This window comes from Anthonomus grandis, chromosome 1 (assembly GCF_022605725.1).
Source record: "Anthonomus grandis grandis chromosome 1, icAntGran1.3, whole genome shotgun sequence".
Classification (NCBI taxonomy): Eukaryota; Metazoa; Arthropoda; class Insecta; order Coleoptera; family Curculionidae; genus Anthonomus; species Anthonomus grandis.
This window is the reverse complement of record NC_065546.1, coordinates 12651488-12677547: the sequence shown is the minus strand read 5'-3', so window position 1 is coordinate 12677547 and position 26060 is coordinate 12651488. Positions and strand designations below refer to the sequence as shown.

Genomic DNA, 26060 nt, shown 5'->3' with positions numbered 1-26060 from the left:
ATGTTTTAATCCGATAAAATATAATATATAAGCTTTTTAAAATGTTTAAGTGTTAATCATAAATCATGTCTTTAATACCTTTGCTACTTCAGGAAAATAAAAAGCAAAGTTTATATAAAGTTTAATATAGAACATTTATATCTTATTGATGTTTTAAAAAAACTGTCTGTATTTTTCTTATATCATTGTATAACTATCGAGAAACTAACAGAATAATCTATGACTTGTCAAAAGCAAAAGATTGTTGGTAATCCGAAATATTTATACTTTTATCATATATTATATGTTATAGTAGTAATGCGGTCATTGCAGTTATCTATTATTTGCCCTTTTTTGCCAAAAGAATTATATTGTAAAAAAATATTTTGTTTAGACCTCAGCAAAATTATCGATCAAGCTCAAGAAAATATAAAGGCTTGTAGAATACCAATATTATAATAGATATCAAATTCTCTTTCTTAATCAAAGATAAATACGAAATTCATTATAAATTCTACTTTTATACAAATGCTAATTAGATTTTATCTCTTTGATAAAATTTGACAAGCAAAATTTGTATCAAATCGCGTAAGTCAAATTATGATTGATGACAAATTATGATAAACGAATGACTTGCAATTTGTTTTTCAAGCTTATAACCTGCTTTATTTAGAAGTATTTTTAGAAATTCCATTGTTAAGGTTCCTTGAAAGTTAATTTACTATTTGCAAATAATATTCTCATTTTTTAGTGGAACATAAAAACTTCGTATAGATGTTTACTTAAGAGAAAGTTTGTTTAAACTAAAGGTTTTTATAAATTCTTTATATGAAAAGTAAAAAGTAAATTTTAAATTCAAGTAATGGTTGTTAGTAACTTTAATTGCAAATAAAAGAAAATCTTATTGATACACATAAATTAATTAGGATTCAATATATATTTTCCTGGTGTAAGCTAACGTCAATGTAAACAATAGTGATTTCATGATTTACGAATACTCAAATGATATTTTATATAATTTCACATAGATGCTATTGAATTCGCATCCAAGAACTGTTGCTTATGTTAAACTTGAAGTTTATTTCATTTATAGGTGCAAACATTATTCAGTAGTAACGAAACACGGAACAAATTCAGAAGCATTATATCAAGCACTTTAGTTGTCTGAGGCAATTATTAATCAAAACTAATTTGATGAAATTTTAGAAGCTGAGTGTCCAATCATGCCATAAGCAACAATACTGCTGCATCTGTAAGAGGATATCAGTTGAATTCATTTTATGAAACTATATATAATATAATTTTATTAAAAAATAAAGGCTCTTAACAAAATGAACAACAGTATTCAATACAAGCCTATACAGGGTGTCCCGTAATTCATTGGACATAGGTTAATGTAGGATACCTGACAAGAAAATAAATCGTTTGAGCTCAATATCGCTTCGCAAAATGTTATTGGTTTTCGTTCTACAGGGTGTTAAAACTAATTTTTTACCAAACATTTATTAAAATATTTTGGAATCCACTGGACAGATTAACCTAAAATTTGGCGTACTTTTATTATTTAGGATGAGGAACACGAATATGATATCTATTTTGCCATTGCCACTAGATGGCGCTACATACAACAACATTGAGTGATTAAAAAGGTCATAACTTTTTTGACCTCCCTGCACGTACATTTGCGAGTGAAAATAATAAAACAGCATTTAATTCTAGTCAACAAAGGTATACTTCTTTGATCTCCAAAAAGTAGACCGTTTTCGAAATAAACGCATTTTTTTATTAGGTTGTGTATGAACACTTAATCTAAAAATTAATTAACAATGATAAAATAAGAAAAGGCTGTTGATTATAATAATTGTTCAAAATGTTCACCATCCACTAGGACACATTGTCTAATTCTTTTATTTAAATTTTGCCTGACTCCAAACAATAATTCTTCTTGGGCCCTGATGGTATTGACTCCTTCTACAATCTTTGCCACAATTCCTGACGGTTATTTATTTTATTTTTATACACATAAAGTGATTTCAAGTAGCCCCAGAAATAATAATCTAAGGGATTAAGATCGAGACTACGCGCAGGCCACGAATATTCACTACCTTTACCAATCCATTTATGAGGATAAATTTAGTCTAAGTAATTTCTGACTTGCAGTGAATAATGTGCCGGTGCACCATCGTGCATATACCAACTGTCACGTCTTAAATTTAGGGGCACATCTTCTAGAAGAATTGGTAGATCATTCCTCAAGAAATGTAGATAATGTTCTCCATTAAACTTAGCTGGCAATTTAAACGGTCCCACAATACAATCCCCAAAGATACCACACCAAATATTTATTGAAAACTCATGTTGAAAATGGTGTTCTTAGAAAGCATGACTATTTTTCCATCGAATAGATATGATTGTTACGCCAATTAAAAACACCAAAATCTCCTTGTGAACGTGGCTTCATCCGTAAATAACATTTTATTACAAAAAAATGGATCATTCAATTGGCGCTCTCTTAAAAATCGACTGAATTGGAGTCTTGCAGGAAAGTCTTGAGGAAGAAGATTTTGAACTGGAGTGAAATGATACGGATACAGTTTTTCTTGGCGTATAATTTTGGACACCGAAGATTTCCTTACATTAGTGGCTGCCTCAATACGTCTTGCGCTGGTTTCAGGATTTTCGATAACACGAACCAAAATTTCATCTTCCATATCTGCTCCAATTATCATTGGCATTTACGTTTTTTGAACGAAATGAGCCCGTTTCGCCTAATCTATCGTACAACGCTTTAAATGTTGGATGATTTGGCTGCCTTCTATCCGGATACAGATCTAAGTAACGCTGCGCTGCTCTTCGACTACGAAAATTTTCTTGACCATATACACATACCATATCCCGCATCTGAGCATTAGAAAAATCATTGTGACGCGGCATTTTTAAGCGAAAATAACACAACAAGAATACGAGCTTTAGCCAAATTAACGACTCATTTATTAATACTTCACCTTGACAGGTCGTAGTTATGATGTGTTCATCCTAGGCAAAGCCTACTTTGTAAAACTCCGATAATAATTTGTTCATACGCAACCTAATACAAAAATGCGTTTATTTCGAAAACGGTCTACTTTTTGGAGATCAAAGAAGTATACCTTTTTTGACAAGAATTAAATGCTGTTTTATTATTTTTACTCGCAAATGTGCGTACAGGTAGGTCAAAAAAGTTATGACCATTTTAATCACTCAATGTTGTTGTATGTGGCGCCATCTAGTGGCAATGGCAAAATAGATATCATATTCGTGTTCCTCATCCCAAATAATAAGAGTACACCAAATTTTAGGTTAATCTGTCCAGTGGATTCCAAAATATTTCAATAAATATTTGATAAAAAATTAGTTTTAACACCCTGTAGAACGAAAACCAATAACATTTTGCTAAGCGATATTGAGCTCAAACGGTTTATTTTCATGTCAGGTATCCTACATTAACCTATGTCCAATTAATTACGGGACACCCTGTATATTCTGAAATTTATAAAATATTTTGTTATTTTAACCGCTATATTATTATATTATACTAGATTAGAATCATTAAATTCTAAAAGCACCTATACCTTTTATTGATTTACCCATGCAAAGGTATACAAACTGAATTTTACTGATTTCTTTCTTGACAATAAAAATGCTATAGATAAGATTATCTATTTAGGGGTTTTGTAAGAAAACATTTCATGGACACCAGATATTTTGTGATTTGAATTGGATCGATATAAGTTAGGTTAGAAATAAATATTTTGTCGTTCAGTAAACTAGCTATGGCTATTTAAAATATTTAATTTTCAAAAACTAAAAATGTTTTAATATAATTTTTTATTTTAAAAAGCTTATATCTAACAATTCAACTTAAAAACGTCACAAAGACGTATCTTCTAATTTAGTTAAAAGCCGTATCAAGTATACAAACTGTTTAGTCAACGGTTTTTCCCTAGATGTGTTAAAATAGTTGATATTAATTTAACTTATTAAGATAACTAAAAGTCATTACAGCCAGTGCCTTGTACTATCATAAAAGTGGTGGTTTTCACACTTTACATCATCGACTAGTAAAGAAAATACGTATTAGCAAAACGGCAAACATTTTATGTTGTCCAAAACTGATTTTAATTGTTGACACCCTATTGCTAATTGTGGGTAAATGCTGTGACTAAGTGTAAAATCGCAACTCGTTGTTAATCAAATTTGCAAAATAAAGAACTTGTTTATATTATACTTTTACTGTTCATCTTTTTATATTTTAAAATTTACGTACTTTTGCCGAATGCATATTTTAAATTAGTAATACTAAATAAAGAAAACCAGCATTTCAACCAACTTATACAGGCGTCAATCAGCTTTTACACGATCAATATAAAAAAACTGATATCGCTTAAAAATTGATAAACAATATTGCTTCAAACAATAAATTTTGACTAGGATATCGAGAACTATGAGGCGTATTCAAACTTACCGCTAAAATACATATTTTATTCTTTTCTAAGTTGATAAGAAGAAAAACGCATTTTTTATCTAATTGCCTTTTAAGTACTGCATTTTCTAACTGCAGTACTTCTAGTACTGCAGTTAGTTCATAAAATACTGAATACTAGTGAAAATACAAGTAGGAGCTTTTTTACGCTAGACACAAAAGGGCATGTTCTATAGTACTTGAGAGTCACGAGTAGCGCCAGTGCTACAAAGGTGCCTATAGATAAGTTCTGCAAGTTTCCAGTCTTTAAGTAAGGAGCTCTTGATATAAAAGGTACGAAATAGTTTGTGCAATGATGGTATCAGCACGAGGGTACACTTTTTTAGTACTATTGGTGGTATTACTTCAGGGCCGTTGGCCTCGCTGGTGTTTAAGCCTTTGAGAATCTTTTCAATATCATTGTGAAGACTATAACTAGAATTACAGAAGCCTACAATTTGGTGAACATAAACATCTGACCCAACAAGTCTACAGTTTCCATTTGCATTTGCTGTATTTAATGGTGCAATCTAAAAAAACTAATCTAAAAAAACTTATGCTAACTGCTTTTGCTACAGAATAGAAATCTTATGATCCATGTGAGAAATTGAGAAGTTTTTTTACTCTCTCATTATGTTTTCCTTTGCAGGTATGGATCATCTGCTTGCACGGATTAAGGTACCAAAGTTGACACAATTTGCACGGTTTGGTATTGACGCAACATGCGATAAGCGGTTTTTGTGTTATTGAATACCTTGGTGCAATTTTTATTAAACGACGGTTTGCTATTTAAAGAGCTTTTGAATATGTTCAGAATATAAGCCTCCATAACTGCCAAAATCTTGAGTTTTAATTTTTATGTCAAATTTTCTTCTAGTAGCGCATGTATGATAATATTATACGAATCAGGGTTCATCATGAAAAAACAGATCCAGAAAGTTAACAAATTCTTTCTGTCTATCAGTCACTTATTGCCTCTCGTGTAAGCTGCATTAAGCCATGACTAATCGCTTTGCCTGATGCCCGCATAGTTATTCTAACTTCTTATAATTCTTAAAACAGTTATTCTTCTAATAACTGTTTTATTCCTCGCGTAATGAGTCTCACAATAAGTTATGGATTCAATAAAATGCTGTCCGGCCTGTTTTTTATGGGCTGATTTGTTTGAAACACGGTCTCCTCCCCTTCTTTCAACTGGCAAAACACTCGTCTCGTGATATTGTTTCAGTATTCTTTCAATTCGATTTTTTCCAACACCCAGTATAGCCACAAATGTCTTTTTATAAAAAGAAATTTGTCCTTTTGGAGTGATAATTTTGTACTGCACACTGACTGTCTTTGGTTTGCTTCGAACATTTTCTTTAATTTTGGTACCAGGTCTTGTTGGTTTATTCGTTACGCATACGTTACGTTTCAATATAAACAGATCTTGATATGATTTGGACGCCTGATGATAAAGCTTTTTTGTTTTATGACCACACGTGGGAAATTCAGAAAGGCGCTTTCGTGAATATCTAAAAACGAAAATTGTCGCTATAGAATGCATTAATAAAAAATTCTTAAGAAAACATACCTTCTTATTTTGGCTTTTTCTCTTTTCCATTCCTGCTTATTAACCAGTCTTTTTCGACCCTTGCCTGCTAGACTAGGCTCAATAGTAATGTCACTATCCATGTCGTCATGTACTTTTTTTACTAAATATTTTTTTTTGGCTTGAAAAATCTTACAAAATTTTTATTATACTCTTTGTCGTACCAGGTTTTACCTCAAACTGATTAATTTAGAAAAATAATGACGCCACGCTGCTTGCAGGTTCACGTGACTAGAAAAAGTCACCCTTTAATTGGCTAAAAAGCAAATGTCTGCTTTTGCATCTAATGCTAGATTTAAATCATGAATAAAAGCTTTAAAATGTCTACTTATGCACCTGATAGTGACAAAATCATATTGTCAACAACTTTTCTATATAAAATCCATCTTTAACTAATTTTTTTGGAAAATGTCAAATGTCTGGTTTGGCTTTTAAACGCTTCATATACTAACGATGATAATTTATCTGAGACCTCACAAATATTTCCTTCGATCACTGACAATAAAATAATTGGTGCTCATCTGCCCTTAGCTAAAACCAGAAGTTAACGACTGAAACGTCATGCTACCGAAATTTAAATCAAGAAAACATAAATAAAATTATTGAGGCTTTAGTGGGACAAGATTAAAATTACTCTTATACAGATGTTAATGTGGTTTATAACGACTTTTTGATCATCATACAGCGTGCCGTAGATAAATATACTTTACTCCAACAAAGACAAAGTAAACCTAAAAGATATCCGTGGATAACAGATAAAGTAAAAAAAACGCAAAATATTAGAGATAACGCATATAAAAAAAATGTTGTATCACTAGACTGGAAAACGATGCGATTTCTGTTTTAAGAAATGAAAAGGAAAAATATTTCAAACAAAACATTGATGAGTGCAAAGGAATTTCTAAAAAGATGTGGTCCACTTTAAAGTCACTAGCTGGTAGTGGAAATAAATCTGCAGATTATTCTGCAGATGGACTTTTATAATAATGATAATAATAAGCTTTATTTCCAACAGGTTACATATACCCAGTTACAGGAAAATCAATTAAATATATAAATGTACGAATGCATGAATTGTATTAGAATCATGCAACTAAACTATAAAAGAACTACAAAAGAATTACTATATAATAAAAAAAAAAGTAGTGAACTTGAGAAAATAAATAAATAATAAAAAATCAACACTAAATTAGAATAAGAATCAAGAATTAATTTAATTTTTCTTTTGCTTGACGCCCGTTATCATTGGTCCTGTTAGATTACGAAAACCAGTTGACATTATGGATGCTTAAGTTTCGCAATAACAATTTGTGCACTTGGATGGTTTGCTTGTCGATTTTATCAGCAAGGTCGATGAAAAGCCTTCTGTAGTCTATATTGCTGGGTAGTCTGTAGAGGAAGCAGAAATACTTTGTGGATCTTTCAGTGGTTATTTTCAACCACATAACAGAAGTTCCAGAGCTTTTTCCTCCTGTCCTGGGAAGACATGTCGGTTCTAATGAAGATGGCAAGTCCGATGTTATACCTAAATTGCGTAGGGAATGCGAATCCATGCGATTCCGACTCGTCTTAGTGGCTGGCTGGAGTTAAAATGTGAAGTTTATTTCTTTGCAGATGTTGGTACACGGCGTTTTTATTCAAGTTCAGACCTCTTATATCACATAGATCCACTTTTAAATATTTAACGCTTAACGGACCTCCCAGATCAGCCTTCATCTGCAGTTTCAATGGGAGGGTATTTTAACTCAGGAATATATTTTAATTTAGAAAGGACATCTGGATAAAAATATCATCATTTAAAGCTATTTTTAAGTCTTTTAATATTAATAATGACATAAATATTCAGGGTGTTCCTTAAAGACGTGCTAATATTTAAGGGGGTGATTCCTGGACCCATTTTAAGAAAAAAAGCTTTCATAAACATAGGGTCTAAACGTCTTAACTTTTGAGATGCAGGGTGTTAAAGTTTTCAAAAAAAATCAATTTTTTAATAATAACTTAAACAATATTATAGAAATTTTTATGAAATTCGGTACATGTATTCTATTCATCAAGACGCATTTTTTGATGTGCAAACAAAAAATTTTTTCAGCCAGTGGCGTCCCTACAGGTCTTCTATTTGTAAAATTATTATTATTTAGGTAAAATTGTTTTTATTTTTTTAAGCGAAAACCATGCATCAGACGAAAAAACAACAAGAAATCAAATTTGCTAAAAAGTAATTGAGGATTTAAACAATAATTTTTGTTTTAAGAAAAAGCAGTGGCGTAATATTTTTTTCACCAAAAATGTTCAATAGAAGACCTGTAGGGACGCCACTGGCAGAGAAAGTTTTTTCTCTGCACATCAAAATGCGTCTTGATGCATAGAATACATATACTGAAAATAATTCATAAAAATGTCTATAATATTGCTTAAATTATTATTAAAAAACTGATTTTTTGAAAACTTTAACACCCTGTATCTCAAAAGTTAAGACGTTTAGGACATATGTTCATAGGAATTTTTTTTCTTAAAATGGGCCTAAGAATCACCCCCTTAAAAATTAGCACGCCTTTAAGGAATACCCTGTTTGTAGTTTTCTATTCTAAAACTAGTTCTTACTAATTAATTTAGGTTATATACTTATTATATTATATACTTGAATTCTATTTCATTACTAATTATTATATTTTAAAAGCATTTTTAAGATGATACTGAAAAGAAAATGCTATTATTATGCTACTATTACATCATATATGACAAATAATATTGTAAAGTTGAAGCAAAGACCTAAGAGTATGGATAGAGTGCGTGTATTTTCGCAATCATAGTATTGAGAATTAAATTTATCAACGATTCTTTAGAAAATTTGGAAATTAAAATAACTATAACGGATGTTGGTATTTTATACTAAAAACAAATAAATCTCACATTATCATACTTTTTAAAACATACAATTCTACACAAGTAACAATATCAACAGCAACTACTCATATTATTTAACTTGGAAATTGATTGGATGTATATTGAAAATGATTTGGATGTATATTATATTTTAACATTAATTCAAGTCGTGTTCAATCAGATGCCAAAGCATTAGCTAAAAGTAAAAGAGACTTATTTAAAACTTAATAAGTTCTTTCTAAAATTGAAATAAATCAGTAAATAAGAAGAACAAATATACTCTAAGTTATAGGATAGATAGATATAAATTATACAACTGGATTCTTCTTTCAGTCAACTAAATAAAAATGTAAATTAAATTATTTATAGGTGAGATGATTCTAAAATAAATTATTTTTAATTTAACCAGGGCTTAAATTATCTTATCTACCTATCACAAATATTTTCAAAAACTTTATTTAAATTTGGAAAAAAGCCCAAATAAAATATTTTCATTATTTTATTTATTATTTGTTTGATTATTTCAATTTGAATACTACGCAAGTGCTGACGTATGTACGCATAAGCTCACCCTACGCAATTCCAATTAATCAGACCCATTCATACTCAAGCTACGAGGGGCAATCACAAACTACAACAACGAGCAAGCCGAACTCACGAAATTTGACACTCACGTGAGAAGAAGAGGCCAGTATCGCTTCAACGCACTCTCGTATTACCTTGTCTTTTGACAATTCTTGCAACTCCATATTATTCACTTCCATGTTAATTTTTATATAAAACCACTTTTGTTAGAAAAATATAGTTTCCATGGACGGTCGCTAAACCGCGTCGTAACTAACTTCGCTTGCAGCAGTATATAAAAGATTAAAAAGGGGGGAAAACAATCGTGGAAAACCGTTTGGAAACTCAGCGCCAGGAACAGAAATTTTGATAGTGGCGAAACGCGCGCTCACGGCAACTTGTTAGTTTTGGCGTTTCGCGCGCTGGACTAAAGTTTAAATTTAAATTGAGTGTCAGGATTATTCGAAATTTTGTCCCGGTCTAATATTAGGTGGCCACTTTTATTTGCAGTTTACGCAATGGGAATCCGAGGTCGCTGATTTTGCCCCCTGATATCGGGTCATTTATATTTTATTAGATAAATTGGTTGATTATCGTCGACCGGTTGTCCTAAGTGTCGATGTTATAAAAAGGATATCTGGAATAGACTGGATTTATATTTAAACTTTGCAGCTAACCATAGTATGTGAATGGTTGAGTGTTACAAATGTAGACAGAAGTAAATTTAATTCAACATGAACAGTAATATTATTAAGGAGATTACAAAAGAGAAAGAAAATAATTTTATTAACCTAAAACTTATTTAGTTTAATTTACAATAAATATATTCTAATTGCCTAAGAATTTTGAAAGACTGGAATTAGTAAACAAGAACTTTGTTCGAGTTTAGGAGAGGGGTGTTTTGTTTACAAACAGATTCTCTACTGTCAAACACATATACACATATATAGGTAGATGAAAAAGTAAAAAAAAAAAGAAAAAGAAAAGTTTATATGAACGTGGGTTCGGAAATGCTTCTCAGGGAGCTAGATTCGTTGAAGATAACCTTGGACAAATACAAATCTTTTAACGGTTGTGGCTCACTTTTCGGCAAATAAACTTTAGCATTATTAATAAAATAATGAATTTCGGTGCTGTATCTTAAATTACTTTTAGTCAATTTTTACAAAAATGATGATATTTAGCGATTTTTGCTGAGAGTTCCTTTTTTATGCAAAAGGTATAGGAGCATCATACTATGATACCCAAATGAGCAGAAATTGAAGTCTTAGCGAAATGGGGTTAAATTTTTCCAAATATCGCCTTGTTTTGTTTCAAGTTTGTAACATGATCAACGGAACACCTATATGTATATTAACACATATTATGTTAACTTATTGATTAGATTAATTATTGCCTTAAAAATAAAGACTAGAAATAGACATATCTTATTCTCAGCGCAAAAATAACATGTCCAAAGCAAAAAAAAATATAACCGTTCTTATTCCTAAAATCGCTTTTAAAAAATTTTAAATGACAACACCGCAAGCAAAAGCTGATTTGTGATTTTGCGAAACATTATCTTGTTAAACGGCTTTGTGTTTATATATGGCATTTATGAAATTCTGTTTTTTCTTTAGTTTTTGGTTGAAAAAGGAAAAATGTCTTATTTGAGTATGACACCAAAGGTTCCAACCATAAAAACAAGAAATCTATAATAATTATAATATATTTAATTTCCATAAAAATGCTTTTTATTAGATGGGTACCTTAACTCTAACGAAGTACGTATAAAGAGTTCATAAATAGTAATATTGTTTTTAATTTAAAGACGATTTTTTAACGATATCACTGGTAAAGATTTTTTGTGTCGGTGAAATCAACGATACGATCATGCGGAGTTGCAATATTGCCTTTTTCTCTAAGAGAAGTTATCTGCATTCATTTAACTTTAAATATTCACTTTTTTATAGAGTAACTTATCAATATTTTATTTAAAAAAAATTTCATATTTTATTAAAGAGGAATAATAGTATTGTTTTGTGCTTGTTAAAATAAATGACACATTTGTATTATATTGTAAATTGTTTTTTTTTGCCATTTCTACATAAACATTTCACATGATTGCATCAGAGATGTTGCAAGCAAAGAAACTACCCATAGTTCTACGGCAATACTAATTATAGCTTTTCAATATTTTAAGGTAATTGCAATGTTAAAAACACGTTTTAAGATGATAATTTTATAAAAAAGGTTCATATCAACAAAGGTTCATTCAAAATATATTTAAAATTCCGGTTTTTATTATTATTTTAAATATCTCATATCACATAAGATGAGTTTTGAATCCAATATCACTTCAGATTAGAACTTACAGTTTAGCCAATTACTGACTTTTCATGCAACTTTAATGCACATTTTTTGTTATTAACCTTTAAACTTCATATCATGCTTATTATAATACTGATATTTTTTATGTTACCTTATACTTAGATGCTGATATGAATATAAAAAATTTAATGAATTTCTGGTATACTTGATTCTATTATTTAGAGAAATCATCAAACTACCACCAATTTATTTATATCTCAGATAAAGGGGGCTATATAAAAATTAAATTTTTTTGCAATATTAAATTAATATTAATTATATTATTAATAAAAATTTTAGTTTTATTTTAATATTTTATCTCTAAAATACTCTCTCAATCTATTGGAAATTATATTTGTCAGGCATAGTTTATTTAACATTAAGAAAATACATATTAATTTCATTATTATGATATGTCAGACTAAAAGGACGACATACAAATAAAAAAAACATTTTTGCATTTTATTTAAAACTTTCAACATTCTTGATAATCATTTGATTAATACACAGAACAAGAAAGATAACTAAATTGGAAGTTTATTTGTTAAGATGCGGAGATTGAAATGCCGTTTATGTGAGCCAATCTGGCAGTAAAAGTTACATTAGGACATTGGAATATTTAAACCTGTATAACAAACATAGAGACTCTAGCGTTAAAGAAACGAAATCAACTTTTGCAAACCATCTGTGGAACATTCTACTACCATATAAGAGAATGTGAAATGATTACATGAGGAATAATAGCAAAAGTTCTAGAGAAATTATAAGAAGAGAAGAAAATAAATTATAATTAGAGAAGGCCTTCTAGAGAAATTAAAAGTAACAAGAGCCATGAAAAGTCCAATGCTCAACTGTGTAAGCATTTTTAATTTTGAATCTCACTTAATTTTTCATAATTATAGACCCTGTCCTCAGACACCCTACACCAAGCCTTACCCTTATAAACCAAACCTCAATCCAAAGTATTTATGCATGATATGTTCATATGTGGCACAAATTTCATATAACCGGCCATGTGACGCCATCTCAATACGGCAAGTTGAAGTTTTATGAAATTTTGCAAATGGCCGTTGTATTGCCAGGTGCTTCTAAGAGAAGTGAAATTTAATCTTCAATCATGGGAGTTTCTATTGAATATTTTCATTCAAAAAAAATATCCACATACAGTGACGCCTTCAAGAAAGTGATCCTGTGGGTAATTTTCAAGTATATCCTTATATTTTGGTTTTTTTTTTACTAAAAAATTGTTTGTGCCATATATGCCACAATATGCAGTTTTGTGTCATGGACACATATGGCGCAAGATGCTTTCTAAACCAGGTATTATTTTATTTCTTCTGGTATTTTAGGAAAATGGATCCGAAAGACTTCTATGGCTCAAAAAAAACTACTAGATGAAACTATTAGATGATGATATTCCTCCTATTATATAAGCCCCAGAGTCAGACTCTGAAGACGGTACAATAGAAAATAATGAATCAAAAATGTTTATCCCAGAAACAGATTCAGAAAGCGTTTCAGATAGCGAAGATGATATTTCTTTGAACCAATTACGGTGTAGTCTAATAAAGAATAGAGGTAAAAATCATCCAACTTGGAAGCGAGGTCATTTGATAACATCAGATAAAGATATAAAATTTCTGCCACCTGAATTGCAGCAAGCAGATTCCCCTTATGCATTTTTCAATTTTTTTCTAACAGATGAAATCATCAATGATATAGTTTATATAGTTATATATAGTAGAAAAACGACCTCAAAAACCTTTAGATCTTACTGAAAATGAGCTAGAAGAGTTCATAGGCACCTGTATTTATATGTCAATAGTGCAATTGCCTAACGCTAGAAGTTATTGGAACTGGAGCCTGACTCACCAATTGATATCAGATGTTATGTCGTGTAACAGATGGGAGGAAATAAAACGTTTTTTACATTTCGCGAACAATAACGATGCTATTGCTGCCGGTAATCCTGGTCATGATGAACTTTTTAAAATCCGACCGATTCTAAGTAAACTACGAGAGCAATTACTCAAAGTTTCAAAAGAGGAATTTTTAGCTATAAGTAGATGAACAGATAATTCCTGCAAAAGCGCGTTCGTCCATAAAATAATATAATCCGCAAAAAACCACAAATGGGGATGTAAGGCGTTTGTTCTTAGTGGAGTCAGCGGATTTTTCTACGATTATGAAATTTTTGCTGGAAGTCAGACCAATATTTTACCTGATTTGGGGGTGAGTTTAAACGTGGTTCTGCGGCTAACACAAACAGTATCCAATCATAAGATATTTTTCGATAATTGGTTCAAGAGCGTTCCATTGCACATTTATCTTATACGACTATTACCACTAGAAACAGTTAGAATAAATTAAGTGCCAAGCAGTAATATGCCAAAAGAGTCTGAACTAAAAAAGAACGGCCGAGGAGCTATAGTAGAGAAAGTTGCCACAATTTATGGTACCAAAATATCTGTTGTTGCATGATATGACAACAAATTAATCAACCTTTTATCAACATATTCAACTCGAATGCTGGAAGTATGCCAACAGTCGAGGTGAAAAGATTTTCAAAAAAGGATAAGACACATATAATGGTTCCATGTCCAAGAGCTGTAACGATCTACAATCAGTAGTATATGGGAGGTGTCGACCTTCTGGATTCGATGCTAGGATACTGTAGGATCAAACGAACAGATCCAAGAAATGGTACATGCGTATATTCTTCTATATTATTGATCTAATGGCTGTCAATGCATGGATTCTTTGGAGAAGAGGTGGCAATGAACATAATTTAGCTCTGGCAGATTTCAAAATAGCAGCAGCAGAATGTTTGTGCAAAGTTAATTAAGCTGGTTCTACTAGAAAGCAGTGGTACAATTCCAAGTGGAGCTATGGAAAATTTGCAAAACAAGAAAGGAAGGGGTCCAGCAACCGATTTTCCTATGCAAGATGTTAGAACAGATAGATATGATCATCTTCCATTATGGTGTAATGAAAGGCAAATATGCAAATATTCCTGTGGCGCAAAAAGCTTCATAAAATGCGAGAAATGTAATATTTTTCTCTGTTTAAACAATGATAGGAAGTGTTTTTACAAGTTTCACACTCAAAAAATGTTATTATAAAATAATAAAGGTATTTTTTACAGTTTTTAAATGTTGTTTTAATGCATAATGTGCCATATATTAACAAAAAAAAAACAAGGAAAAATAGAAAAAACTATCGAAGAAGGAATTTTTTTAATATTTTTAACGTAATCTTGAGGTCAGGTTTGTACTAGTAGATTTAAAAAAAAAACAAAAAATTCACGCATTAAGGGGTAATGTTTAATGCTAATGCGTAATGGTTAATGCTACTCACCTAGAGGTACGTGGTTCAATTCTTATATTCGACAACATTTTTTTAATTTTCATTTATTCTTAATTTAATTTTTTGCCTTTAAACCTAATCTCATTTTATGTTGTTTATATTTTTAATATGTGATAACTAGTCTCCGTTCTATTTTTTTAAACTTTTAATTTACATATCCTATTATTTCTGTTACTTCTTCACAGATCTTCTGATGATGCCTTGTATAGGCAAAATACCTAATCATCTTTTAACTTTATATTGAATATATGTGAGAGCTGTGACTTAGAGTTTGATTTATTATTGTTTAATTTGGGCTGGTCTCTTTGAGTACAATGGACTATTTCTTTGAGATAGAAGTGAAAATTGAGCTATTTAATCTAATTTCAATATCATAATAATATTTCTATATAGAATTACTTTTAGACTCTTTTGATTGTTCAAATAATCGACGAGATCCACGTTTCAACAAAGAAATACATTTACCTGTGAGACATTGCCCTTGGAGTTTACTTGTTTAATACAAAAGTTTATATAATTATATGAAAAGAATATTACTTAATAACTCTTTTCTTTGATACCTCAAATTTTACATTTGTTGGCTATAAGCTTCCTTTTGGATTTTCGGAATATTGTGATTTTCTTGAATAGATTTATCTACACAAAAAAAAATTATTACCAATTTTTATTGCAAAATAAAAATTTTAATTTAACTTTTTCAACTATTTTCTATATGATTATTTTAATATAAATGATTATGTAGATCTTCTGAAAATTACAATTTTTCTTGCCTAAAAAACAGAAATTTTATGATAGCTTTAACTAAAATATCTACATATATAGGAACGAAATTAAACTTTATTTCCTTTTTTATAATTAATTATTTCATTTCATTTTATTTCTTCTTTATTTTATTTTATATACTTGCAATTTTTATTTAAAAACTATTCATTTCAAATGTTTCTTAACTTTTGAACTGTTTTTGAGATCTAAAATGATTTAAAAAAAAATGGGATGAAGAATAAATTAAGGTAAAGTTATTACTTCTTTGAACTAAATATGAATTACAAATTTATCTGAAGTAAGATAATCAGACTCATACGTAAACCTTAACTCCAGTATAAAACTAAATCGATTGTACAAAATAAACCGTTTCAACAGACATGCATATATACGAAAATACATCTATGTCAACTAATAATAGAAACAAAACTAGCCAATAGCGTAGTTCTGTCTTGTTAGAAGGTTTTCATATTTCATTCGGTGTTTTCAGTATTTTCTAGGCTAATGCAATAAAAAAACTTGGAGGTCAGTGACTGGAGAATTTACAGGTTGTTAGGTTTAAGTTTCATACAAACAAAGACCAATTTTTGCGAGCGGTTAACAATTGGGTCACTTTTCCTTAAAAATCGCATTGTGGAAATAAAATTATTTTTATATCAAACTAAATTTTTCCTAATTTAAAGGATTGTGTTTGTCAGTTTGCAGTCTAAGTATATGAGTTACATATTTTAAAATATATAAAAATTTTCAGTCAGCTATTTTTTAGTTTTTTGCTTTTTATTATGTAATAACCGTCTTTTTTATTATCATAAAAATTTATAAAAACTATTGTAATTTAAGCATGGTGAGGTCTAGTATAGTTATTCAACCTAACCACTGATTAAACATAAAAACCAAGTATAATATTATAATACAATGAGTAAACAGTACAGGCGATCTTCCAAAACTATAAATCTATTTGGAGCTTAATAAAATATGAATATTAAATTTAAATTAAATGCATATATAAGCAATTTCAAATATAAGAAGATACACAGATAGCTTAAATGTAAAGATACTTTTACAATTTTAATTAAAAGCGTTTTAAAAACCAAATTTAAATTGATTTTAAATAAATTCAAAGATGTATCCACATATTTTTAATCTTAAATAGCAAATGCAAAATATAAGGAAAATACAGTTCTTGGTCAAAAATTTAAGATATATCTTTACTCGAATATGATCGAGATGACGGATTTGATGATAATCAAATTTAATAATTGCCCACGTGAATATACGATCGATATTTAAGGATGTAAAAGATTTAATTTACATACATAAATTTCATATTATCTGCTTTTTAAAAACTTTTACCGTCACGATCGGCTGAGAGGCAGAGGTGGCGGTATTACAATTTATGGTAAAACATGTTATATTACATTATTAAAAGTTATTTGATTGTAGCCACTAAAAATAACAAAATGATAATTATTGAGGGTATATATTGCCTCAGTACATCTATCAGATGTAACTTTTGAGGCTTTTCAGGAATTTTGAAACATCTTTTTGAATTTATATTTGGAGATATTTTTCTTAAGTCAAGCTGTGGATAAAATCACTACAGTTACCTATGCTCAATGTAGGAATCTAGTTAATTATATTTTAAATTGTTGTTTTTTTGTGAACGACAAATCTTTTATGCTTCTAGCTATCTAAGTCCAATCTGGGATAAAATATAACTCCGGTTTTAGATTTTAATACTGCAGAAATTTCGGCCTATATTAGGCCATCATCAGGGTGATAAAAGGTAAAAACCTTTTGTCCATAAACATTATACTTTACAGTCATAAAAATCATCATAAAACTCAAAAGATGCTTATAATATATATGGTCTTTTTGCTTCAGTCTAAAAAGAAGTAGAACCAACTGTTGATTAGCCAAGCAGACAGAATTAAAATTTAAAGTCTGAGTTTTATTTGACCCTGGATTTAACTCACTTAGCAAGAAACTTAAATTATATTTTAATTAATTAAGAGTCTAATATTGTAATAAAATCTTACGTGATGGATATACTAGATGTTTTAGACCATCGACTTTCCTGGTGTCTTCTTGAGATACCAAAGAAAAAAATTAACCAAATTATGTTTAACTATACCAGAGATATAAAAATTGTTGATATTGCTGAATTTAGTGAAACTTTAGCTACTGAGTGGGAAAGTAGTTAAAGCACTTTCTTTAACTTGAATAATTTACTTCAAGAAAAAGTCTTTCATTATACTTCTGTTAAAAAAATGCATTTCACTAAAAAAATTTGTTCATATATTACGCCTGTAAAAAGCAAATGAAGCGTATAAGGGATATTGCACCCTTAAGTTATTGGTCGTTAAAGATAATTAATATTTGAGAATGCGCGACAAAATTGTGCTTCTATAAAAATATGAAAAACTTTGTCACTGCCCCTATTCTTAAATAAAAGAAATCCTTCATTTAGTCTGAACTAAAACGAAATACAAAAAACCTAAAAGCTCGCTGGACAACCTTAAATAAATTAGATATATATATTAACAAAAATATCATTATGTTCCAAATCACGATAAAAGTAACAACTTTTTAATAACTCATAATATCCCTAACAATGAACCTTTAAAGTTTCTTTAATAGTAACAATTTTTAAATAAAGTTTAATGGTCCTAATAAAAACGATATATCATGTGGTTCAGAATATAAGAACTAAAGATTGCGGAACTGATGGAATATCTTGGGAAATTTTAAATATGTGTCTACTATTCTATAGCAAAAAGCAGTGGAAACAAGATTTCAAGATTGTTGCAATCTTTATTGATTGAAAGTGTCACTACTATAACTTTTATTGCGATTTTGTTTTTGCACTATATTTGCTTAGACTTTATTAGGTATTACAGAACTCTTGTATGCATTATTTGGCATATCTGGAGAGAAGGTAAAACGCTATTTCTTTATTTCTGAAGAATGATTGGCTCAAAATGGAACAACGAAGAATTTTTTTTCCATTTTGCTTGACTCTTGCACTGCTTGATACAATCTCATACACCCCTTTTTAATTAATAAATTATTTTACTTTCACCATATTTGTGACAAGCCCCCACATATAACTTAACTTACATACTTACTAATAGTGCTACCTCATACGGCTTCCTCACTCAAGTGCTTATTTTTACTTTTCTAGTTTTCTTTTAACTCTTTTTCAAATAATATTAAAGTATTTTAAAATGCAAGTGTTCTAAAAAAACTTTTTTATAAGCAAAATTTTATAGAAGCATTGTTTGTTTGAATCAAGTAAAAATCTATCACAGTTGTTTTTCTTCATTGTTAATTATTTACAAATATTTATAATAGAAATGTGTTAGTTACTTTTTTCTATTTAGGTGTAATATTGAATTTAAGTTGAATTTTTGTAGTTGGTTGAGACGTAACTTTTTATTCTCTTTTCTATATCATTTATAGGTATGTATAACAGAGAATCAAATTTGTTTTTCTATTTTCTCTTTATAGTTAACTAATTATAAAACACTTCAAAGTTGAAATTGAAAAAAAAAATAATTGATTTAATTCAAGTTATAGAAATACTTGTACGGTCTAGAAATATTAAAATCTTTAAAAAACCTTATACATTTCATTAGAAAAATTGAATAATTAGGCAATCAACGTTCATTCGGTCTAAGAATTACATAACATACTAATAATTATTCACATGCGATACAATTCAAGTGTCAAGGTTCTATGATAATTCTTTGCAAAGGCTACTAAACTTGCGAATTTAAAAATAGCTTTATTAAAATTTTCTACGCAGTTGTCTTCATCAAAATTAGAAAAAAAAAAGTTTTTCTGTGTAAATTTTAGGAATATTAGATTGTACTAAAGGATATTCTGTGACAAAAATTATTTCAATAATTAAATATCAATGATTTGAGGAATTGAAACAACAACGGTTTTTGTGTTTTTTTTTAATTAATATAAGCCAGTGATGCTTTATATTTTATGCGAAAATGTGTACGCTGGTGGTAATTAAAAATTTAAATTGGATAGCGGTAGATTGAATTTCGGGCAAATAAAATGAAAATTTGGGCCAAAATCATTTGAGAAAACAGTTTAATAAAATAGGTTGAAATTCATATAATATTTAAGAATATTGATCAAAACCTTTAACTAACAACTAAGAAAACGGAGTGAGTAATTAAAATTCCCGAGGCTTATTTTCTTTAGAGTTTCTACTAAAGAACGATTTTGTCAACAAAAAATAAATTATTCGCTAAGAGTCACAACATGTAGTGCGTCAAACAAAAATTTTACGCTTTAGTTATTACTTCGATTTTATTAACAATGATGTCGTTGATAACGAGCAAGAATAGGTACAACAAAACCTTATAAGTGCCTAAGTATACGAATAAAATGGGGTTCTAACTATAGAAAAAATGCCAACTGGGTGAAAATGAATGTAAATAAACCAAACTAAGATAAACTGTTAGATATGAGTATATCTCCTTTAGGTTGTACGATAAATTACCTAAACTGGCTAGTTTAAGTTCATCTAACTAACAAGAGTAAACTACCTATTGGTGAGGGGCAAGTTAATCTATGAGTAGAATAAATCTAATCTGAAAATTACTGGTTATGAATTACATATTTGCAAAAATTTTTTCATTGCTTGGTTTTTTTACTTTGTATCTTTGGTACTGACATCTAGAGAATGTCCCTCGTTTCGTAATATATCGCATAACATTCAAATATTTTTAAAAGCCATAGTTACGAATAGCTCTATAAGATCATCTAAAAAAAGTAGTTTACATTTTATTAAAAGCCTACAGGTTTCATACTAATACCAAAAATCATTTTTTTAAAAATCCTTGGTCGAAGAGTCAGATTTGTGCCTGTGAAAGCAGTATTACCTAATGCCGGCTTTGTAAAATCACTACATAAATTAATTTACATTAAAATTACCATTTTATGTGGAAAAAGCTGTTTGTATTCTATAGTTATTACTTTCGGTCCAATAGTCAAGTTGATTACTGTTACAGACATATTGAAGGTATTTATACTAAATATTACTAATAATTGTGCTTTTTTGAATAAGAACTTAGAAGGAAGATTTACCACATTAAACATTATTGGGTGATTGTTGACTTAACTATTTTAATTTTATTAGTTTGCTCTTTTTCTTAGTTTATAAATTTTTAAGAGAATATCATATAGATATAAGTATTGCCTATTTATATTTTTTTTAATTAATGTATTATTTTTTATTTTAATTAAAACTCCATAAGTCAACAATGTTAATCGTTTTGTTTTATTTATTACTATATTTTTAAAATTTAATAAATGACTAAATGAAAAAAATTTTACTGACCAAAGGTAAATATGAATAAAATGTCTCCGATTAAGTCGGCACTATTGGTATCTTTAATAATATTTAAGATACAGGATCAGTCAAATAGGCAAACTAGCAGTTTTTCTCTTAATTAAATTTATGAAAACCAAAAAAAGATTAACATAGCGTTTTCCAAGAAATCTCAAGAATATACTCTTGTTAAATCGAATCTCCGCTATATTTTTAAATAAATCAAAGGATAATACAGGATGCCTCCGATTAAATCGGCACTAATGGTATCTTTGTTAATATTTAAGATACAGGTTCGGGTAAATTAGCAAATAAGTAGAATTTTTTCTGCTGATTAAAATGGTTAAAATAGAAAAAATCGAGTTTTTCTAGAAAATGTTAAAATTTTTTATTGTCAAATAGAATGCTCTGTATATTTTTGTTTAGATCAGAAGAAAATAATTTTCTAAATCGAAAAGTTAGAAAATTATTTCATTAATACTAATAAATAGCCATAACCTAAAATAACATTGCTATAGCGATACTAATAATTTTACCAAATTTAGGCAAGTTGAAGTATAAAAATAATATAAAGTAAAACTAGTTAATTTACAATAAATAAACAAAAACATCGCCATCTTGTTCAATACATTTCTGAGCACACTGAAGCTCGGGTCTTTTAAGGTTGTCCATTTATTAATCCACCATCTAATTATATGAATAATATGTTTTTGATGTTTAACAACGGTTCTGTATTTTTTATACACTTGATTCTTCATATAACCCCAAAAATAAAGTCCACAGGTGTTAGGTTTGGCGACCTAGGCGACCAACATTTTTCATCATTTTAATTAACAGAGAAAAAACTATTAATTTACTGTATCTTAAATATTAACAAAGATAAGGGTAGTATCTTTGCTAATTTGTTAAATAGTCGGATATGCATTCTGTATATTAAAAAATATCCATTAATATTTATTTAGGACTTATCCTTAGAACATTAAAAGGCTAGAATTAGTAAACAACAACTTTGTTTGAGTTCAACATGTGCACAGGGACAAGGAGGATGTTTTGTTTACAAACATATTCATCGATTCTATGTTGTCAAGTTTATACTCAATTTCAAAAGGAAATTTTCAGCTATATATCAACACATATAATAATGTTATTTTAACTTATTGATGTTAGATTTTAGATTTAAAAAAAAGTAGAAATAGATGTACGTTATTCTAAGCGCAAAAATAGCATCTTCAAAGCAAAAAAAATTACATTCTTATTCCTAAAACCGCTTTAAAAAAATTTTAGATGTTAAACACCGCAGGCAAGCTGATATCATCTAGACAAACAGATTTGTGTTTACATTTAACATTTGTGAAGTGCTGTATTTTTTCTTTAGTTTTTTGTTGAAAAAGGAAAAAAAAATCTATGACATTTGTGCCGCACCAAGGGAAAAACGCGATTTGCCCCGACCTTTTCATAAGTAAATACCGATATTGTCATAATATCATATCAAAGGACAACCGTCGTGAACGTAGAAACGTAGTATTAAGTTTTTATTCTTAAAAACTTATTAAGAAATCCATAATAATTTATAAAATATTTGGTTTCCAGAAAACTGCTTTTTATTAGATAAGACCTACTCTATTGATATACGTTAAAAAAACACAAGAGTTCATAAATAGTAATATTGTTTATAATTTAAAGCCTAATCTATTAATAATAAATATTTATCATGTAAATATTTTTTGGCCTTTTTCTCTAATATACATTACCTACGTTCATTTAACTAAATTTTGACTTCTTTATAGAGTATCCTGTCATATTTTATGAAAAAAAATGCTTCATATAAGTGTTTTTTTTTGGCATTTCTACATTTTCAAAGCATTTGGCATCATTGCATTAGAGATCTTGCAAGCAAACAAACAGCCCTTAGTTCCACGGCAATTCTAATTCTAGCCTTTCAATGTTCTAAGGACTTATCTATTATTTAACCATATTTACATGTTGCCTGAAGCGGACTATACCATCTTATTTGTTTTAAACTATTTTGTATATTTAAGTTATACCATAAAGTGACATGCAGGTCTTAAAATTACTTTCCTTTCCTAAAATAAATCAAATACCGTTTTAAAAATTGACTTCCAAAAGATTTTTTTTAAATCATTTAAATAAGCTTTACTCGTTCTATAATCGTTTTAAATGTTCAAAATTTAATGTAGTTGACAATTTATATTTTTTATATCCAATAAACGAATTGTTATACTATACCGTCTGGTTTATGCAATAATTAATCACATCAAGCCTTAAATCCGGTTTGGTTCGGTTTCAACGGTTTGAACCATCTAAAAATACTTATTATTGATTGTTAAGCATTCAATCGGTAAATAGAATCAATTGAATCAGTTGTTATGGTTGACCATTGAACAGTTATAAATTTGTATGCATAGTTAAATGTAGGAAAATTACAATGAATAAATTAGTGGCGCCATTTTTTGAAATTCTATTTACAGAGAGAAATATTTGGAAGCAATGGTTAAAAATGAGAATATGAAAGATTACATTAGGCCATGTTCTTAAGTCGATGGACTGATTTCTTCTTCTCCACCGTGCTTCAACGACTTTTTCAGTGTCATATTTTTAAAGAAATGTATATTTTGCCGGTACCTAATGCTCGTATTTAATTTTTCAACATAAGACCAAAGCATTTAAGTTTATTTTTGGTACTGGAAACAAATATGGTTCAATATCATAATATGTAAATGCATGACAGATATTAGTGAAAAAAAGAGTGATATTATTCTAAGAAATGAAAAACTAAGTCTATTTACTGTTTCTTTCTCAATTTTTTTTTAAAAGCCTATATTTTCTCTTTAAAAATAATAAACACGGCTACTTGGTCAACATTTTTTAATGTGATAAAGCAATTTATCATTAGCTTTTGATACAAAATATTAAATACTTTTTTATCATGTTACTTTATACTTTGTAATTAATTTTTATGTCTGATATTTCATTTATTTTTAATCTATATTTTTGAATCGGCATGACTAATATCTACTCATACTAATGCAATTTTTTTTATCTAATAGTAAACAAGCCTTCTTTTAGCTACAATGCAGATGTAACTAATTCGATTCCCATATATTGAAACATGCTTAAAAAGCAAAATATTTGCTACGTTTTTAAATCTAAAAGAGCTCTAAGTCATTTAAATCAAATAAATATTGTATATTAACATACCACCTTCTTGCATTCTTCTTCTTCTATTTTTTTATCTTGTTAGCTTAATTTTAACACAGACTTTTATACATATTATCACAATTTTCATTCAATGATGCGTTTAATATATTTACAAAAAAATGTGTTCTATGAATTAGTGATTAATCTATTAATTTCTATTACTCCTCTAATATTCTTACAATCCACTTTTTTTCTAATATTTGCATTAAGCGTAATTTTAAGCTTCTGCCTTGTTTGTTTTAGAGCATGTAATTAAAGCAGTATCGTCAGTATGTTTTATAGACTGCATCAAGACAAAAATGATGAAGTTCTTACTATTCACTTTTAGGATGAAGAAAATATATAAAAACTTATCGAAAACTTATCATAAACATATGTACTCAACTATATTGAATTCTTTTTCTCTGGTCACTCTCGTTCAACTTATTTTCGATTTTAAACACTTTTAATCAGTTTAATGGCACTTTTTTTATAAATATTTTTAATGTTGAACAGCTCAGTTTCAGTAAATTCTGCTATGTTTTAGGAATAATTTCCTAAAACTGGTTATTCCTTAAGTTTACCATAGTTTCAAGCTTGTAGAAACTTAGGTACAGAATGTATGGTAAGTCTTAGTTTAAGGCTAGTCATATAAAAGGTAGTGTAAAAATTTAAGTTAGTCTGGAAATATTGGCCATTATTGACTGAACTAAAACAACCTAAATTAAAGAAAATACCTATAATTTTATTTAAAATCAACTCAAAGTTTTAAATTTAAGACATATTAATTTTTCTTCTGTAATATTTATAAACTATGCATAAGATCTTATATCAAATTACATCTACAAGCGGAATTTAACAAATAATAATACCATTATAAACATAAACCCAGATAATTATATTGATCAGCAAATTGCTAGTAAGATAAAACCTTTGATATTGACACCAGCCAGACGCAGTTCGTCAAATTCCGGTCGTGCACACCCAATTGTTACTGGCACGATAACTACGCAGTTAAATTAACTTAATTAGTATCGATTTATAGTTTTAAAAAAGCAAATTGATCCTTTTGATTCGTATAGTATGCCTATTCTCTATGATACAGGTTTTTGTTAATATAATTAAAAAAAATATATATTTTTTTTTATATAATAATAATTATTAATTAATAATATATTATATTTTTTCATATTTTCTATTATAACTATTATATAGTTATGATAGAAAAAGATTTAAACAAAAACCGTAATCAGGTTATACAGGGAGTCCGGAAGCTAGAGGCAATCCTTTAAGGGGGTGATAGCTAACTTAATTTGAAACATTTTAAGCTAAATATGCGTAGGTCGAAATTTGTTTATACATTTTTTATAGCAATTTTTGCATTTTTCTCAAGAAATACCAAAATTTTACACTTAAACAGTAATAGAGCGCAAGTTACAATTAGTATCGGAGTTTCAAAGTTTATTTTGTTTTGTCTAATGTGTATTAATGAAAATACGATCAATTTCAAG

At 28.8% G+C, this 26060-nt stretch overlaps 1 protein-coding gene across 4 annotated transcripts in view; it reads right to left on the bottom strand.

Moving 5' to 3' along the window:
* LOC126733421 (proton-coupled amino acid transporter-like protein pathetic) overlaps window positions 1-26060 on the bottom strand; it is a 122982-nt gene that overhangs the window by 61668 nt on the left and 35254 nt on the right. Inside the window, exon 1 of one of the 4 annotated variants that reach the window (XM_050440244.1) lies at window positions 9632-9937. The exons of 2 other annotated variants lie outside the window; for them this stretch is intronic. In XM_050440244.1, coding sequence (XP_050296201.1) covers window positions 9632-9721 — 90 coding nt within the window. In that variant the 5' untranslated portion in view covers window positions 9722-9937. Of the gene's footprint in view, window positions 1-9631; window positions 9938-26060 lie in introns of those variants that run through there. One more of the 4 variants, XM_050454772.1, reaches the window with a different exon arrangement.